We start from the raw sequence: 20316 nt of genomic DNA, 5'->3' as shown, positions 1-20316 counted from the left end.
CTGCCAGCATTACTGCAGAGGTTAAAGTGGTGGGGGGTCAGCCTGTCAGTGCTCAGACCATATGTCGCACACTGCATCAAATTGGTCTGCATGGCTGTCATCCCAGAAGGAAGCCTCTTCTAAAGTTGATGCACAAGAAAGCCTGCAAACAGTTTGCTGAAGACAAGCAGACTAAGAACATGGATTACTGGAGCCATGTCCTGTGGTCTGATGAGACCAAGATAAAGGTATTTGGTTCAGATGGTGTCAAGCATGTGTGGCGGCAACCAGGTGAGGAGTACAAAGACAAATGTGTCTTGCCTACAGTCAAGCATGGTGGTGGGAGTGTCATGGTCTGGGGCTGCATGAGTGCTGTCGGCACTGGGTTGCTACAATTCATTGAGGAAACCATGAATGCCAACATGTACTGTGACATACTGAAGCAGAGCATGATCCCCTCCCTTCGGAGACTGGGCCATGGGGCAGTATTCCAACATCATGACCCCACACACACCTCCAAGACAGTCACTGCCTTGCTAAAGAAGTGGGGGGTAAAAGTAATGGACTGGCCAAGCATGTCTCCAGACCTAAACTCTATTGAGCATCTGTTGGGCATCCTCAAATGGAAGGTCTCTAAAATCCACCAGCTCCGTGATGTCGTCATGGAGGAGTGGAAGAGGACCACAGTGGCAATCTGTGACGCTCTGGTGAACTTCATGCCCAAGAGGGTTACGGCAGTGCTGAAAAATAATAGTGGCCACACAAAATATTGACACTTTAGGCCCAATTTGGACATTTTCACTTAGGGGTGCACTCACTTTTGTTTCCAGCAGTTTAGACATTAATGGCTGTGTGTTGTTATTTTGAGCAGACAGCAAATTTACACTGTTATACAAGTTGTACACTCACTACTTTACATAAAATATTTACAAAAATGTGAGGGGTGTACACAATTTTGTGAGATACTATATAATCATTGTATGATTTGTTTCCTATCACTAGGTGGCAGCATTGGTCACCAATTTTATTAGTTTCTGGTTAGGCTCTGTGTGGAGTCAAATTTTTGGTTCTTCCTAACTTTTTTTTTTTTTATATATATATTTAGAGCAGCTTTTTACGTGTGTGTGTGTGTGTGTGTGTGTATATTATTCTTGTTTCCATTTGGCCCGGTTCTTTTATCCACATTGCCTCAACAACCAGAATAACCTAATATTGTTATAACTGGTCTCCATAAACATGGCTGCCTTGGAGGTTTTTCTGGTTACACAGTCCCAACAGGCTTGGGATGCAAGGGGGAAGAGGCGGTTCTATCTCGCCCTTCCCCTATATAAAGAGGATAAGAGTATCTCCGACCACGCCCCTGACGACGTTCCTATTGGACGAAACGCCGCGTAGGGTGGAGATCTGACATCCGGACTCTACGCACACTGACAGGGGCCATCTTTTGTGGTTTGAAACATCTGATATCTAGGATTTAATTGAATTCATGACATGCCTGTTTTTTATTTGAACAAATGTGAGTATTCAGAAGTTGTGTTTTTTTTTTTTTTTTTTTTTTTATATAAATACTCAAATTTACATTCTGCACTATGAGCAGTTGCCACCTTCTGTTTTATGAACCTTTAGATTACTTATGCATTGATACTATACAAGATTCAGCTATCTGTTACTTGAATGGAGTGGAGCCGTGGCATTGAGGAGGATGCATTATGCTCATCTGACCACCTATAACATAGTGGTCCATTTTCTTTGGTAAGGGGCCTGGTGTGTTGGTGTTCAGTGGAGGATACTTCTGGCTCACCCTATTTTTGTCCTGCATACACCATAGGTGGTTGCAGTCTTATCTGAATAACGGACTTTATATGTCATAATACAGTGGACTTTTATTTTTTATTTTTTGCACTTTTTCATGTTTTTAGCGCTGCATATCTTTTATTTTTTACATTTCTATTTATTCTCAAAGTGTATTGCACTGAAAGTGTATTGGGTGGTTCTATGTTCTTTTGGAGTTCAGCCATTTTGACACTTGCAGATGTATGTATAGACAACTCGATACATTACCAGAACCTTGTGAAAAACATCGATTTAGGGTGCCTTTTTTAAATTTTTGTTTATATATTAAAGAGCTGTAGATTGAATTCAGTAACATATTTGCCATAGCAGATGTTGTTTTAAGAAATAAAAGCCAATGACAGCTAAAAATAACTGTCGCATGGCCTAAAATGACAATCTTTTTCATAAATATTACATGTTCTATAGCTTTGCATGCTAATGCAAAGAACTGCATGCTAGCAAACCCTTGCTTTGAAATAAGAAACAAAGGGTACTGCACCACAATACAGTAACTCCCACAAAATAAAATATAAATGTAATAATTGTATTAAATATCAAAACATCAAAAACACTTGATACAAAAAAATCTTTTCCCAAACTATAAAAAATGTAAATCTGGTCAACATTATCCACAGACCTCAAAGAGAGCTCAAAAAGTTAAAGGTTAAGTTCACCTTAAAAAATAAATTAAAAAAATGCATTTTTTATTTTTGTAGGTAAAAAATGCAAAGCATTGCATCCACAATCAAGAGATTGTGGGTGTGATGCAGGACTCCTATGGGCGGTCCATGTAACCTGTCTGCCTGTACATTGGGTGTAGGCAGTTTCACAAAGACAGGAAGACTTAATGAACTACTCAAGTGCTCAACAGCGCCCTGGTAGTTCATTGAGAACTAGAAACCGCCAGCTGCAAAATACGATGGTACAAGTCATACCAACATCTCTACAGTTAAAGTAAAACTAAAGGCAAAACTTTTTATGTAATTTTGGATAGAGTAGGGAGAGCCTTATAACCCTTGTCATCTGTGTCCCATTAGGGAAATTTCCCTTCTCACTTCCTGTTTTGGCCATGGGACAGGAAGTGAAGAAATTCCTCCAAAGTGAGAGAATCTCTGGTTGTCATTGGAACAGGTGTCCCTATTAAGAATACCCTGCTATCTTGCTTTGGTGAAAACCCAAAATATTTTTACTTTTCTTCTCGTGATTATGGTAAACATGACAAATATCTCCATAACAGGGACAAAGACAGCATTAATAAATGAGAGGTGAGTGAAGTCTGCTTTAACGCTGTTAAATTAAAACCTCTTCTATTTACCTATAAAATGTATATTTGCAGTAAATTGAATAGTAATTATTTGCAGAAATCCTAAAAAGTTCAGTTAAGAGTTGAGGTTTTTCCTGCTCTTTGCACTGAGGCTCGGTTCACACAGGGGCGACTTGTCCAGGCGACTTAGCCGCCTGACAAGTCGCGCTCCGTTCTGTACTATGGAACCGTTCTAATAGGAGCGACTCAAGTCGCTCCGACTTAGAAAAAAGGTTCCTGTACTACTTTTGGGGCGACTTCAGGCGACTTGCATTAACTTCTATACAGAAGTCGTTTTGCAAGTCGCCGCTGAAGTCGTTTGCAGGTCACGTCTGTGAGTCGCGCTGCAAGTCGTGCCGCCCCTGTGTGAACCGAGCCTGTGGTGTGAAATAACGCCTATTGTTTCGTTTTTGTGTACTCTTGGAAAGGTTTTACAGTTTTTTTTTTGTTTTTTTTTTTTTGTTTTTTTGTAAACTCGCAGAGCTCAGATGACGAAGAACTGTCTGGAAAAAGTCGGAGTCGCCATGTGGTTGTTAATAAAAATGATCTTTCTAACCCTAATGAAGTACTTGAAAGCTTTAAAATGGCAAGAGAATGTTGGGACCTTCTGCACTCTTCAGATGCCCTTGACAAAGGTACACAACTGCTTCAGTACATGATTTTTGTGTGTGTTTTTTTTTTTTTGTTGAGAACTCCCAAGAAAGGGAAAAGTCCTCTTGTCATGGGGCTACCCCTGAATTTCAAGCTTTAACTGCTCGTTTATTTCTGGGGGACTGAATACGTTTTACTTACCCGATCCTCTGTACTGCAAGACGGGTTCCCACAGCAATCTCTCCCCTGTGATGTTGGTCCGATGCCCTCTTGTGATCAAGAGCAGTTAAGCCTTCTAGTGCTTGGGCAGCCCCAATGCAAGGGAGCATTTTTACTTTTCTTGGAGTTGGGATTTAAAGGATAAGGGCAGCTTTAAAAACAAACATTCATTGCCCTTAAACAAGTTAGTTTTTTTTGCATTTAAACCTCAATAGTAAATTGATAAATTTTTATGCCAAAACGTTTAAAATGACGGTTGATCTGGGGGGACATCATATGACATCCTCCCAAGATCTCGCTCCGTGGGCTGGGCTCTGGCACGATTTGTCTCCTGCTGTGTCCACTGGACAAAGCCAATGACCGATCACTGTACCAGCCCACTGCTGGTACCATGTGATCGCTGTGGCCAATCACAGCAGATCGCATGACAGTTGTACACCATGAAAGGCTTTGATTCACACATTTCATTGTGATGGGCTCTGTGATTGGTCACAGTGATCACATGGTACAGACAGGGACAATCTCAACCCATCTGTACCATGAGATTAGCTGTGGCCAAGCACAGCTAACCACAATAGTAAACACCCAAATGAATAGTTTTCATTCAAAAAAATGGTTGTTTATAACTGTAAAATCCAGTTTTAAGCAATCTGTGTGGTTAAAAAAAATAAAAAAATCCTGATCACCTGCTCAGAGTAGTACAGGGTTACTATGGCGATATATATACTGTCACCAGTCAGTGTCCCTGATCACCACCCCATCAGTTATATGATCACGCTGTAGTGCACTTGTGATAGTATGTAAAAAAAATAGTGGGGAAAAAAAACTTTTTTTTAATATCTCTTATTTTACAAAAAACTTGGCATGCCTCTTACTAAATACCTCTGACTGCCTACCTTCCCAAAAGGGGTCATTTGAAGGGAATTTGTACTGTCCGGGCCTCAATAAATAAGATGGGCCATCAATCCATTAGGATTGATTGATTAAATATACACTGATTTGGGTTATTTTTCACCAAAGAAGTGTAGCAGTGTCCTAAATGTATAAAGTGCAACAACTGAAACAAAGAAAAACGTGTTTTTTGGGGGGGGGGGGGGGGTTCAAAATTTTTGGTATTTTTTTTCCGTTTTATTTAGAAAAAATATAAAAAAACTCCAGTGATCGAATACCGCTGAAAGAAAGCTCTATTTGTGTGAAAAAAATTCTAAAAATTGCATATGGGTACAGTGTTGCATGACCGCGCAATTGTAATTTAGCGCTAAGTTTTTTTGTTTTTATTTTGGTTCTTTTTTTATGTATACATATTTATGTATGAGCTTTATTCTAAAATTCTGTTTTAAGTTCATTTTGGTACAAACCCACTTGACAATGTTGTGCAAACTTTGTGGTGCCTTTACACAATAAGATTTGTGCGAGATGCATGTTAGTAAATGTAACAAGTTGTCTACTTTACTGGAAAAAAAACATACAGTGTAATAGTGCTAATTTGTGTTTTGTTTTTATTTTTCTTGCTTGCATTAGAGTTTTCCAGAATTTGCTTACCATGGAAGACAGACACCTGGCTGTGGCTAAGAATCTTCCTCACAGATATGGTTATTTATCAGGTGAGTTCTTTCTGAAACAAGAATAGGCACATTTCAAGGTACCAGAGAATCCATTTTTGAAAACGGGAAAGATGCATTTGGGATGTATTTTGTTTTTAATTATTTTACTGTAGGGTCAACATAAGAAAGCCATCAACAGTCTTCACCTCATGGCAGCTCTGCAGGGACCTCACTCACCATCACAGCAGATTATGAGTCAAGGAAGCTTGGAGCAACAAAGGTCGCTAATCCAGCTAGCTGCCTGCCATTTTGCCCTTGGTGAATATAAGGTAGATGCTCCTAAATTACTTCATTAATTTTAGTCCACAGTTTTTCTCTGAATAGAGCTAACAAAACAGTTTTTGGCTTCTAAGCAGTTTACATTATAGAGGTATTAAGTGTCTGCTTAACTTATTTGTAATGTTAAAGAAATTTGTAGACTTTCAAATGTTTTTGTTTTATCTAGGATATGAGCATGGTTATATTCCCTGTGTCAATTGTTTGCCTTACATTGTAATGATGGGCTCGTATGTTATGACTGCAGCTTGTAGTGTTGTGGCTGGGCAGTTCTCTATTTGCCAAAGGGACAAAACAGCTTCTGGATCCAGGTCACACAGAGTACAATGCATGTGTTGCCATCATGCTACTACTAATGCTCCCACCAAAACGTGTCGGCAGTTGTTGTTTTTTTCCCACTCTTTTTTATGTAGTCAAATACAGATTACAGTGTTGCCGGCTCCATCTTTTTGCATTTCCGGTTCTTGTGTGAATAGGCACACTGAGCTCCTGGGCACCTGTGAGTGGATCCTTCAATTGAATTGAGCTCTCCCTGTAGAGTGTGCTGCTTTCACGAGACACTCTTTGCATGTGTTGCCATCCCCTGTATCATCACAAATGTGCGAGGGCTAATGTAATATAAAAATAAAATATTCCAGCTGCATTGTGAACTCTGTGTGTCTGCAAATGCTCTGCCTGTTTGTTACTGTCAGATCCAATTCTTGTTTAGTTCTCACCCACAGAGCAGTTGACTGAGAGACTCTGGATTGTGGGATATGTAGTTTCTTCATTTCTTTCTTTAATTTCTCAAACTACAGACAGGGGCATGCATTAAGCTGTGTTATGCCTCATGTTTGAACACAAACAGAAACTGCTGACACAGGAATGTGAAGAACCTTCTATAGGCTATGCATACAGGCCAACAAATGGCACCATAAAGCTGTACGATCAATGCACCTCTTATTCAGATGCAAAACCATGAAACGATAGGAAGGTTTATAATTCCTTTTTAAAGGCCAAGTTGAATCTGCAGATATTTTGCTTTCCCTGATCAACCTTGTCACTGGGTCTTTGTGCTTCTCAATGCAATGCATCGAAATCATGGTGGGTGGGAGAGACCAGCATGGTGCTGTATATAGTTTTCTATAAACAAGACAGCACTCAGTACCTCCTCTCAAGAACTCTCATGCCTGGTGCAAGCAGTGGACTGGCTTTGGTAGAAGTTAGGCAAATATTGATGTCATGATAGGTGGATGTTGGTCTGGAGTGGTTCTTCTAGGCAGAACACCTAGGGCATTATTTGTTTTTGCACAAATAACACCCTAGGTGACACCAACATGTGAGGCTGAGCCTCTGTGATTGAAAGACCGGAAGTTCAATGAAAGTCAAGCCAGGAAGAGTCGTTCAGGGGAGGAAGGATCTAGATGATGCTGGGTGTCTTCCAGCCAGAAAATTAGACAGGCTTTTCTGACTTTCTTCAACTTCTAAAGCACACAGAGAACCTCAGTGTGCAGTAAAATTAGAGTAAACAATTTGAGTACAGGCGAGATTAAGCTTTACAACCTTTTAATGCTACTGTGCAGCTACCCAAGTAAAGGAATGACATGCTGGAATATATGGCTGAATTTGGCTTGTGTATATTTAAGATGAACCAATGTCACAGATCTGAATTTTCGTTACACCAATGGTTCTTATATTTTTTCCACAGCTCACATGTGAGAAGGTTCTGGAACTGATGAACTTCATTGTGCCCCCACCTCAGGAAACTTCCAAACATAGAGAGGAACAGTCAAAAGTCAAGCCTAAATTTAGAAAAGGTTTGTATGCACATGTTCATATTTAGGGCCCCTTTAGTCCTGTGCAATGTACTGCGGTTCTATTCCACACACGATACCATTCAATATTTTACACTTAAAGAGGAAGTAAACCCTGATGATTTATCTTTGTCTCTTTTTACATCACAGAAACCTGACATTTTAACAGGGGTGTGTAGACTTTTTTTATATCCACTGCACTTCCTGGAATCCATCTGTCCTAAGCTCAGGCACAAATGCAGGAGGGCGTGCGTAGCTGAGAAAACCCCTCCTGAAGACTTCTGGGATGTATGACATAATTTGCCTAGGCCTGGAAACCAGAAAGTAACTAAAGAAATGTAAAGAAACCTTAAAACACATATAATATTCATTCCTATCTACTAATGCTAGCAGCATAAGGATTAAAAATAGTCAATGTTAATTAAGAGTCAAGTTCTGCTTTAAAGTGATATAAAAGGCCAATATTTAATATAAAAATTAAGATTAAATGTTCTACTTATCAGCTTTGTGCAAAGATATAGCACAGGGCGGTCTCTAAAGCCCCATACACACTATCAGATTTTCTGCTGATTTTTGTCTTCGGATTTACCAAAACCATATAATATGAGGTCAAACCTTAAGAGTTTCAATTTGTATGCAATCAGGCAGGCCTTTGCACTACATGGTTTTCGGTAAATCTGAAGACAAAAATCAGCAGAAAATCTGATAGTGTGTATGGGGCTTTACCTCCACCTGTGCAGGCACACCCCTGAACTAGGCTGTGTGGGTTCTTAGACACACACAGCGCCAGTAAGCAACGCTTCTGCTCCCTCCTCACACACCAGTTTGACTGACAGTAAGAGCCTATGGCTCTCCTTTGAATCTAGGAAGTGAAGAGAGCAGTGCTGGAGTAGTTAGAGATGCGGTAAGGGTTTTGGGATGACGGGGAAACCGGTACGTGTTTTTTTTTTTTTTTTTTTTTTTTTTTGCGTGAAAGTAGGTAATATAAAATAATCTTTAGAATGACTTAAACTTGTATAATTTTCTACAGTACTTGTTGTTTGTATGTACACACTTATCAAGATATTCTCTTATTTTTGTTTTAGGCTCCGATCTCAAGCTGTTACCCTGTGTTAGTAAATATATAATGCCTTACTGTCTTCAACTGTTGCTGGCAAGTGTAAAGGTGAGTGCACCACATATGTAAAAACACAAAGTACTGAACAGCAACAATGAATGGCAGATGGTCTCCTGCATGGACTGTCAATGGCACAAACTGCTAGTGATTTTAAATACAAATCTTGGGGTGGCTACAGACCAGATTTAAAATAGTTTTAATAAAAATCTTTTTAATATATTACTATTTTTGATTGTGGTTTTTATTGGAATTGCTTTCAAACTAGTGTGGGAAAAATAGTCACTAGCTGAAGAAAATGAACCAGTCTGATTAACTGTTGACACAATAAGGCATATTAATGTACATGTTAATTTTCCACCTCAGCCCCAGAAGGTTTTACCCCCTTAATGACCACGCAATTTTTTACGATACGGCACTGCGTTGCTTTAACTGATAATTGCATGGGCGTGTGACACTGTACCCAAACAACATTTATGTCCTCTTTTTTTTTTTCCCCACAACTAGAGCTTTCTTTTGGTATTAATTAGTTTAGGCCAATATGTATTCTGCTACATATTTTTGGTAAAAAAAATCACAATAAGCGTATATTGATTGGTTTGCGCAAAATTTATAGCGTCTTAAAAAAATAGGAGACAGATTTATGGACTTTTTTTTTTCTTTTTACTGGTAATGGTTGTGATCTGCAATTTTCTGCAGGACTGCGACATTGTGGCGGATAAATATGCCCCCCAAGTGCTATAAAAATCACTGATCAATGTATAAATGACACTGGCAGGGAAGGGGTTAACACCAGGGGGCGATCAAGGGGTTAACTGTGTTCCCTGGGTGTGTTCTAACTCTGTGGGGGCTGGGCTGCCTGGGACAATAATAAGATCGCTGTTCCTGATCACTAGGAACAGCAGATCTCAGAGTTGTCTCCTGACAGAACGTGGATCTGCCTTGTTTACACTGGCAGATCCCCGTTCTGCCTCTCCTAACCGTGAACGCGGGTGGCTGGTGGATGCTTGCACGCCCACAGTTTAATATGAACGGACCATTGTACGAGTACATCGGTTTGTGTGGGAGAGTCGACCTGCTGCCGTATATATACAGTGGCTGGTCGGCAAGTTGTTCAAATATAAACTAGAATAGATAGAATAAATAGGATAGAATGCGGAAAAGTTAGAATGTCTGTTTGTTTTTTTTGTTTTTTTTAAATCAAGTAGTTTGTATTAAACAAAGTATCTTATTTGTACAGTTAGGCTCCATTCACACTTGTGCGACTTGTCATTCCACATGTTTTCCAATGATAACCATTCATATATGTGTGACTTAAAGGGGTTGTAAACACTCAGAGCCCATTCACACCTGAGCATTTTCAGCTCGTAAAACACTCATCTCAAAAGCTCCAAAACTCCCAACAAGCAAAATCCCATTCATTTAAATGGCCCCTGTTCATGAAGCTCAAAAAAGTACATGAGCTTTTTAGGCAGATTACAGACGTTTTGCTTTTTATATTGGTGACCTTTGGACCTGTACAAAAATGCTGCAAAAATGGTCATGAAAAAGGCCAGAAAAAAAGTGGAAAAAGGCCTGAAAACTATACGCTCAGCTGTGAATGTAGTCTCATGGTTTTTCACCTTAATGCATTCTATACCCCCTCAGACCCCCCACTTTTTCCTACTTGAGCCTGATCGTTCCAGCGACAGGGAACGCGCACAGCGGCTTCACCCGCTGTCTTGGGTCCTCACTGGATAGATTGATAGCAATGGGAGCCATTGGCTCCCGCTGTTGTCAATCAAATCCAGTGATGGGGGAGAGTGGCTCTGTGTGGGGGCATTCGAGAAGAGTAGGAGCCAGGAGCGCTGTGGGGGGACCCCAGAAAAGGAGGATAAGAGCCACTCTATGCAAAACCCTTGTACAGAGGAGGAAAGTATAACATATTTTATAAAAATAAAAATAAGCTTTACAATCACTTTAAAGTTGCAGTAACTTCAAAGTAGTTAATTTGCTATTTTGGTCTGACTTTAATGCAACTTGAGGGCCATAGACATCAATGTTAACCCTCAGAGGTTGCATGAAAGTTGTACCTGAATGTTATACAATGCAACTTGTGTGTAACAGTTGTCCATTATTACTGGTAAAAGCCAAAGTCGTATCCAAGTTGCACCCATCCAAAGTTGCACTCCAAAGCCGGCACAGCTTTGGAGTCGTACAAGTGTGAGTGGAGCCTAAAGGACACAGGAACTAGATATGGCAAAGGCTTTGCTGGAATCGCCAACCTAGTGTATCCAAAAGACCCTGCCCACTCCATGGGGTTCCAGTTTTTGCTAGTGTCCTTACAATTTTTTTGCTAGTATCCTTAGGGTGATGGACCCCTTTCTTCTGTTAGGGAAGAGCCTTCTATTTCCACCAGTTTTCTTTTGCTGCTTCGACTGACTTTTTCAAGATTTGACTGCTTATGCATCACTAGCAGTTTCCAGATCAGTTACCCTGGTGTATACCTTGGTAAGCATATCCAGACCCCACAGCAGCAGAATTGGTTAATGTTGTTATTTGTTTGTTTGTTTGTTTTTTTTTTTTTTTTTTATTGATTCTCCTGTTAATTTGACATGTTAGAATTTTCCTATTCTAGTATTTAATATGTAAATTAATGATATATTGTGTATATTTTGCTGTATGTTTAATTATGGCTGTATGTATTTTTTTTTTGTTAGCTCAGAGCATTGTCTGATAATCGGGATGACATGGCTCTGGGACAACTTATTGTGTTACTGCAGCATGACTGGCCCAAAGGAGAGATCCTCTTCTTAAAAACCATAGCGAAAATATGTCAACAAGGAAATTTCCAGTACGAAAACTTCTTCAACTACATAACAAGTATCCTTTGACTAATGTACTTGTGTAATAGCTGCTAGCTTGATTGCTAGCTGTGTCATTCGTGTAGAATTGCTGGCTGAGCAATTTCCACAAATAAGTCTTACAGTGGTACCCAGACAACTAGCAACCATTTTGACATCTGATATTTACTGTTTTATATAGAGAACATTTTATTTCAGAAGGGTGACAATGGTCATAGTAGTTTCATAGCATCATGCAGACTTTAATATGTGTGAATTAGATGGGTAAATTAACATATACACTCACCAGCCACTTTATTAGGTATGCTTGTTCAATTGCTTGGTAACATAAATCGCTAATCAGCCAATCACATGGCAGCAACTCAATGCATTTAGGCATCTAGATGTGGGGAAGACGACTTGCTGAAGTTCAAACCGAGTATGAGAATGGGGAAGAAAGGGTATTTAAGTGACTTTGAACATGACATTTGAAATTGCTGGTCTCAGCATTTAAAAAGACTGCTGATCTACTGGGATTTTCACACACAACCATCTCTAGGGTTTATAGAGAATGGTCCGAAAAAGAGAAAATATCCAATGAGTGGCAGTTGTGGATGAAAATGCCTTGTTGATGATAGAGAAAAATGGGACACACTGGTTTGAGATGATAGAAAGGCAACAGTAACTTAAATAACTACTCGTTACAACCAAGGTGTACAGAATACCATCTCTGAGCGCACGACACATTAAATCTTAAGATGGGCTACAGCAGCAGAGGACCACACCATGTGCCACTCCTGTCAGCTAAGGACACGAAATTGAGGTAATTTGCACAGGCTCACTAAAATGAAACAATAGAAGATTGGAAAAATGTTGCCCGATCTGATGAGTCTTGATTTCGGCTGCAACATTCAGATGGTAGGGTCAGAATTTGGCGTAAACATGAAATCATGGATCCATCATGCCTTGTATCAACTGTCCAGGCTGGTGGTGGTGTAAAGGTGTGGGAGGATATTTTCTTGGCACACTTTGGAACACTTAGTACTAATTGAGCATCATTTTCAAATGCCACACCCTACCTGAGTATTGTTGCTGACCATGTCCATCTCTTTACAACTACATTGTACTCATCTTCTGATGGCTACTTCCAGAAGAATAATGCACCATGTCACAAAGCTCAAATCATCTCACCACTGGTTTCTTGAACATGACAATGCGTTCACTGTACTCTAATGGCCTCCACATTTACCATATCTCAATCCAATAGCGCACCTTTTGGAATATGGTGGAATGGGAGATTCCCATCATGAATGTGCAACTGCGTAATGCTATCATGTCAATATGGACCAAAATCTCTGAGGAATGTTTCCAAAACCTTGTTAAATCCATGCCATGAAGAATGAAGCGAGTTCTGAAGGCAAAAGGAGATCCAACCCAGTACTAGCAAGTACCAAATAAAGTGGCCAGTGGGTATAGATAATCCATTTTATTAATAAGTTATTCGTAAGTCTGAATAAAGTTTTGCGTAATGCTAAGAAATTACTTTGGCCATTACGTCTCCCTTCTCAAATATATATATATAAAAAAAAAAATAATATATTATATATATATATATATATCTATCTGGGCCATTACAATCAATGGCACTGAGACTATTTAGAATTTAACCACTTAAGCACTGCCCAACGTCAACATAAGTTGGTACATTGAAGAGGAATATCGTTATGGCAGCAGCTAGCTACCATAACCCCCATTATCCTCTTCTTCCTCTTTCCTGTTAGGCATGGAGACGAGTGAGGGGACGATGGCTACCCATCTCCATACAATTTCAGGATGGAAGCGACATCAAAATGTATATAGCTCTTAGAGACATTTTTGTTTATTTTTATTTTTTCAAATTACATTTTAAATTTAAAAAAAAAATTTCTATTGCATTTTAGTGTAAATATCTCATATTTAAGAGGTCCTGTCATGATTTTTTTTCTATTACAAGGGATGTTTATATTCCTTGTAGGGATGTGAAAATTAAAGATTAATTTCTCAATTAATCGTTAATTTTTTTGATCGATCAAAATACTCACCTCTCCGATGGCTTCAGGAAGTTCCATCAGACATCCAGTGACGTCACGGACGTCGCCGTCAACAGACTCCTCCCCCTTCCCCAAGTGCCTCCGTCTGCTAATGAAGGGAAGGGGGGAGAAGTCTGTGACGTAGACTTTCTGATTGAACGTAACGCGTAGGGGAGAGGAGCTATGCATTACGTCACCCGCTGCTGCCCTATGGAACTAACACGTTTGTTGGCTTTACATGCTGTGTTTTTATCCTCTTTATGTGAGTAGTTTGTGTTTCAACACAAAAATTAAATCTTATACTTAAGTGGTGAGCACTTAGATCTTTTCTTTCTACCCATGACCTGGCGTCCTTGCTGATATCTAAGGAGATGTGAGAGAAGTTTATGGTCCGTGTTAACCCTTTTGATACTCACTTGTATGACCACCTGTTTGCACGGGGTCCATGCCATAAGGTGAGAGTGATTAGTTAGACCGGAGGTGGAGGGATTGTCATGCTACTGTGGGGAAAAAAATGACTTATGTCAGTGCTACAGTTTGAATTTAAAATGTATTTGTGCGAAGTTTTTAATGGATTGTGGAAACGAACTGGTGTCGGGTGATTTTATATAGTGTATACCACATTTACCACTGACTAATGCAGAGTTGCAATGCAAGGCGATCAGCTAAAAGTAGTTGGATCTGTATGTGCGTTATAATTAATCGAAATTAGTCGATTAATCGATTTAAAAAAAAAAGATCAATCGAAAAAGAACATTTTAATCAGTAACAGCCCTAATTCCTTGTAATAGGAATAAAAGTGAGAATTTAAAAATAATAAAAGGTAAAATACATTTTTAAATGCGCCCCGTCCCACCTAGCTCGAGCACAGAAACGAACGCATACGTGAGTAGCGCCCGCATATGAAAATGGTGTTCAAACCACACATGAGGTATCGCCACGATCGTTGGAGCGAGAGCAATAATTCTACCCCTAGACCTCCTCTGTAACTTAAAACATGCAACCTGTACAATATTTTTAAAAGTTGCCTTTGGAGATTTTTAAGAGTAAAAGTTTAACGCTATTCCACGAGCGGGCGCAATTTTGAAGCTTGACATGTTGGGTATCACTTTACTCGGCATAACATTATCTTTCCCAATATAGAAAACAATTGGGCTAACTGTACTGTTGTCTTATTTTTTTTTTTTTTTAAAGTGCCCTTGTAAGACCGCTGTGCAAATGCGGTGTGACAAAGTATTGCAATGACAGCCATTTTATTTTCTAAGGTGTTAGAAAAAAAAAAATTATATATATATATATATATATATATATATATATATATATATATATATATATATATATATATATATATATATATATATATATAATGTGTGTATGTATGTATGTAAACGCCAGATCTCAGAGGCTCTGTCCTTGAGTGGTTAATAAATGCTTATCATTGAAAAAGAGCTCTTATTGCTAGAGGCATCTCCTATAGAGCCATAATACACATTGACACAGTTCCAATAAATCCAGTTGGCATGCAAACAGAAAACTAGGAATACTACAAATAACAAAAGGAACATTTGGGGCATTTTTACTAAATATATATGTGTGTATGTATGTATGTATGTATGTGTGTATGTATGTATGTGTGTGTATATATATATATATATATATATATATATATATATATATATATATATATAATATAAATTTGTGCTCATAATTTTACATACCCTGGCAGAATTTTGTTTTCTTGGCAATTTTTCAGAGAATATGAATAACACACAAACTTTTTTTTTTTTTTTTTTTTTTTTTTTCACTCATGGTTAGTGTTCCTGGAAATTCTTGGGCTGTTTTGCATGAACTGCATGTTTGAGATCTCCCCAGAGTAGCTGAATGATATTGAGGTCAGGAAACTGAGATGGCCACTCCAGAACCTTCACTTTATTCTGCTGTAGCCAATAACTGGTCAACTTGGCCTTGTGTTTTGGATCATTATCATGTTGGAATGTCCAAGTAAATCCCATGCGCAGCTTCCTAGCTGATGACAACATGGTAAACGCGAAGTGCTAATATAGAAACTATTGGTTAACCAATCATAAAATAGAAGGAAAATGAGAAAGAAGATGATTGGTAAAAGAGAAGATGCAGAGCAGGTAAGAGTGGTCCAAGCTATGGTCAAATACTCCCCAAAATCATAGAGAAGTTCTAATTGAATGTACCAAAGAGACATGCATATATGTGGCCCATGGCTCCCAGGTCTGTTTAAATTGTTTAACAGTATCCTGTAAGATGCTAACAATATTCTCATTTAGCATAATCCAGGTGACTTTTTTCATAGTCTGTGCCAGGGACACTGTAGGTTGTTTCCAGGAACTGGCAAGAGTCAGTTTAGTCCCTAGCAAGATAAAGAATATCAAACGTAGTAGGTATTTAGGTAGCCCAGGCACAGGGGTATTAAGGAGTGCTACATGCGGAGTCTGGGGTATAGATTGCCTTGTACGAGTCAACACAAAGATGCCATTCCAAAAACCCCGGATTCTAGGGCAATCCCACCAGACATGGCACATTGTTCCCAGCATCTGGCAACCTCAGAAACACAGTGGCGAAGCAGAAGGCCACCTAATTTAGCACCAAGTACCAACGGGGGAGCACCTTCAAATTGGCCTTGATCAAGGTGACATTCATAATACCCTTATAAGACCGCAGGAAACAACTGTTCTCCATATAGGGGAGTCTAGAGGAAGATCCCAGTAATAGCCCATAGACCAGGGAAATATAACAAATGCTGATCTGCATCCTTCAACCACTTTTTATATGGGGATACGTGATAATGGTCAGGCTTAGCCTGCCAGAGGGAATGTAAAAAGTTGTGAAATTTGAAGAAAACAAATGCTCCGAAGGCATCACGAGGACATCCGTGCAATGACGGCGCGTAAAAGGGTCCCCTGTGTGTAATGAACTGCCAAATCCTGTATAGCTCTTTATCCAACCACCATTTAAAAGCCTTGATGTCCTGCCTTTGAGGGAAATCCGGGTTATTAAATATGGGAGCTAAGTGGCGAAAAGAAGAAACCAGGTCCGTATTCCAGCAGAGTCTATCCCACAACACCATAGAGTGGGTGCCAGGATGGGAGGTCGGTGTTTAGGAGCGCTCCACAAAAGGTAGTCTAACTTGTAGCCAGGGGTTGCCATCGTCTCCATATGAACCCAGTCAGGTTTGGCATATCAAGAGTAGACTACGGAGAGTTGTGCGAGGTGAGCCTCTTTGAGAAGTGATGCCCTCTATTGCCCAGTTCCTCCAGTATTTTTTGATACCATACTGCATTCACCTTGCCAACAATTTTGACCAAATTTCCTGTGCCTTTGTAGCTCACACATTCCCAAAACATCAGCGATCGACCTCCGTACCTTTCATCATGGGCCTTGTTGACTATTCTCCAAATGTAGCATTTATGGTTGTGGCTGGAAAGAAAAATTTTGGTCTCATCACTCCAAATGACTGTCTCTGTGCTGTTTGGCGAATTGTAAGCAGGATACTTTGTGGCAATTGGCTTTCTTCTGGCGATTCGACCATGCAGCCCATCTTTCTTGAAGTGCCTTCTTATTGTGCATCTTGAAACAGCCACACCACGTTTTCACCTGAAGTTAATTCTGGGTTTTTCTTTGCATCCCTGAACAATTTTCCTGGCAGTTGTGGCTGAAATTTTAGTTGGTCTACCTGACCGTGATTTGATTTCAACAGAACCCCTCATTTTCCACTTCTTGATTAGTTTGAGGACTGCTGATTGGGATTCTCAATTCCTTGGATATCTTTTTATATCCCTTTTCCTGTTTTATACAGTTCAACTAAATTTTCCTGCAGATCCTTTGACAATTCTTTTGCTTTGCCCATGACTCCAAATCCAAAAACATCAGTGCAGCACTGAATGAAAGATGCAAGGGTCTGTTGGGAATCCAGAAATGCATTGACCTTTTATGCATACACACACTAATTACAAGCAAACAGGTCAACTTGTGTGCATGTTATCAGGCCAAAATCTCCAGGGTATGTAAACTTTTGACCAGGGTCATTGGGTAGTTTCTGTTGCCATTAAGATTTTAAAGAGTAAACGCAGCTGATTGATAATAAATGGCTTCAGCCAAACACTAACCATGAGGGAAAGAAATGTATTTGTGGTGTTATTCATATTCTGTGAAAAATGGCCAAGAAATCATAAATTCTGCCAGGGTATGTGAATCTTTGAGCACAACTGTACACTGCTCAAAAAAAATAAAGGAACACTTTTTAATTGGGTTATAGGATCCAGTCACTTAAACTCCTCAGTTAAGTAGCAGAGGGGTTTGTTAATCAGTTTCAGCTGCATTGCTGATTAAATTAACAGGTCCAATAGATGGGCAACCATGAGACTACCTCCAAAACAGGAATGGTTTTACAGGTGGAGGCCACTGACATGAGGCAATACCTGGACCCTATAGAGGTTGCACAGGCAGGCCAACTCCTCCAGGATGGCACATTAATACGTGGCATTGCCTGAAGGTTTGCTCTCCCAGCACAGTCTCTTAAGCATGGAGGAAATTCCAGGAGACAGGTGGTTACTCTTGGAGAGCTAGACAGGGCTGTAGAAGATCCTTAACCCATCAGCAGGACCAGTATCTGCTCCTTTTGTGCAAAGAGGAACAGGAGCACTGCCAGAGCCCTACAAAATTTAGAAAATAAGACCAAACAATCAGAAACGGACTTCATGAGAGTGGCCTGATGGCCCAAAATCCTCTAGAGGGCCCTGTGCTTACTGTCTGGGACTGTGTATCTTGATTGGCATTTGCCATTGAACACCAGAATTAGCAGGTTCGTAACTGGCGCCCTGAGCTTTTCACAGATGAGCAGGTTCACCCTGAGCACATGTGACAGACGTGAAAGGGTCTGGAGAAGCTGTGGAGAATGCTACGCTGCCTGTAACATTGTTCAGCATGACCGGTTTGGTGGTGGGTCAGTGATGGTTTGGGGAGACATATCCATGGAGGGACTCGCAGACCTCTACAGGCTATACAATGGCACCCTAACTGCCATACAGGGAGCCATACAAACTACTGAGTACCAGTTTGAGTTGCAATGAAATTTCAGCAAAATGGACTAGCCTGCTGTATCATTTCTTCACTTTGATTTTTTTTTTTGGGGGGGGGGGGGGGGGCTTTGAATTCAGCCCTCTATAGGTTGCCACATCATCAATATGGCATCCTTTCATTCTTAATACTTTACCCAGTCCATATCGTATAGATATCCAGCATGATATTTTTACCCATTGAGATCTGATGTTGCATAGTAAGTGAGGTTGAAAAAAGACACAAGTCCAACCTATGTGTGTGATTATATGTCAGTATTACTTTGTATACCCTGTATGTTGTGGTCGTTCAGGTGCTTATCTAATAGTTTTTTTAAACTATCAATGCCCCCCGCTGAAACCACCGCCTGTGGAAGTTGTTTTCAAAGTGTTTCTTTAATTTTTTTGAGCGTGTGTGCGTGCGTGTGTGTGTGTGTGTTTGTGTGTTTTGTTTTTTATCTTTTAAAGATAGAAATTGTTTGCAATACTAGACTGCATGAAAATGTTTCCCTTAATATCTTCAGATATTGATATGCTTGAGGAATTTGCATATTTAAGAACACAGGAAGGGGGTAAGATTCATTTGGAGCTAATCCCCAATCAAGGAGTATTGCTTAAGTAAGTATTTTACTTGTTAGAGTTGACAGTACATCTTTAGACTACTGCTTGACAGTATTGTGTCCGTTATCATCCCTTAGTACATACTGTTCCAGAGCCACATCTCCCTACATTGCTATGCAGGCATATACACGCAATAAACGTGATGGGTCGAGTGTAGAGTAACGTTGAGTAGTAAATTAAGCCACTGTAATGCAAATGAATCAAGCTAAGAAAGTGCAAACAATAATAAATGTCTGTGGTCTGGACACTGACTATTGAGGCAAAGGTATGAAAGTATATCACATTCTGAACTGCCTATCAAATAAAATGGCATTAATACCTATGCTATAATACTAGTAAGGTGGTTAATGTAAGCAAAGTTATTACAATAACCCATGGAAGTTTTATGAATAGCTATTGCTTTAAAATGTGACTCAGTTGATCATGGACATGGGTCGATTATACAATTTGTGTAATCGATGTAGCATTTACTTTTGTTTGATTATATTTATGTAGTGAAGGATTGGGAAAAAAAAGACCCTTTTCTGTAACATTTAGAGCCTGTGAACACTAGAATGCCATGCAGGAAACCCGCGTTCTGTGCTGATTTTTCCGCACCGCATTCAAATTACACTGCCCTTTTGATCTGCAGTGGATGTCAGTGCAAAGGCAACAACATTGTGTACGCAGTGCATTTGTCCGCATTGGATCGCATGGTGCTTCCAAGGGTAGAGCATGCACTACTTTTTGGTGTGATGCAATTTCAGGATATTCAAAATGAATGGTCTAAAAATAACACTGGAGAGAACTGCATATGAATTGCACAGGAACACGCAATGCAATTCACATGCAGTTTTTAGTGTGAATGGGCCCTTGACCACTTAGACTTCTGAGCGTTTGGTCCAGACCGCAAACCTATTGGCAACTGTAAAAAATAAATTGCCTCTCAAGTTGGAAAAAAATTGCCATGTGCGGTTTTCTGGATAAAGTGTGCTCCTATGTTCTCTGGTACCCTACTGGGTTAAG

At 39.7% G+C, this 20316-nt stretch overlaps 1 protein-coding gene across 4 annotated transcripts in view; it reads left to right on the top strand.

Annotated features, from left to right (window-relative positions):
* Positions 1–20316, top strand: part of INTS10 (integrator complex subunit 10) — a 59830-nt gene that overhangs the window by 27177 nt on the left and 12337 nt on the right. For all 4 annotated transcript variants that reach the window (XM_077476197.1, XM_077476195.1, XM_077476194.1 and 1 more), the window contains exons 10-16: positions 3597–3750; positions 5447–5529; positions 5643–5798; positions 7493–7601; positions 8684–8763; positions 11412–11574; positions 19215–19308. In XM_077476197.1, coding sequence (XP_077332323.1) covers positions 3597–3750; positions 5447–5529; positions 5643–5798; positions 7493–7601; positions 8684–8763; positions 11412–11574; positions 19215–19308 — 839 coding nt within the window. The remainder of the gene's footprint in view (positions 1–3596; positions 3751–5446; positions 5530–5642; positions 5799–7492; positions 7602–8683; positions 8764–11411; positions 11575–19214; positions 19309–20316) is intronic.

The sequence above is a fragment of the Lithobates pipiens genome, unplaced genomic scaffold (assembly GCF_037356315.1).
Source record: "Lithobates pipiens isolate NorthernLeopardFrog02 unplaced genomic scaffold, aLitPip1_a1.2 Scaffold_13, whole genome shotgun sequence".
NCBI classification, from domain to species: Eukaryota; Metazoa; Chordata; class Amphibia; order Anura; family Ranidae; genus Lithobates; species Lithobates pipiens.
The sequence above is the reverse complement of the archived record's forward strand: the minus strand, read 5'-3'. Positions and strand labels throughout refer to the sequence as shown.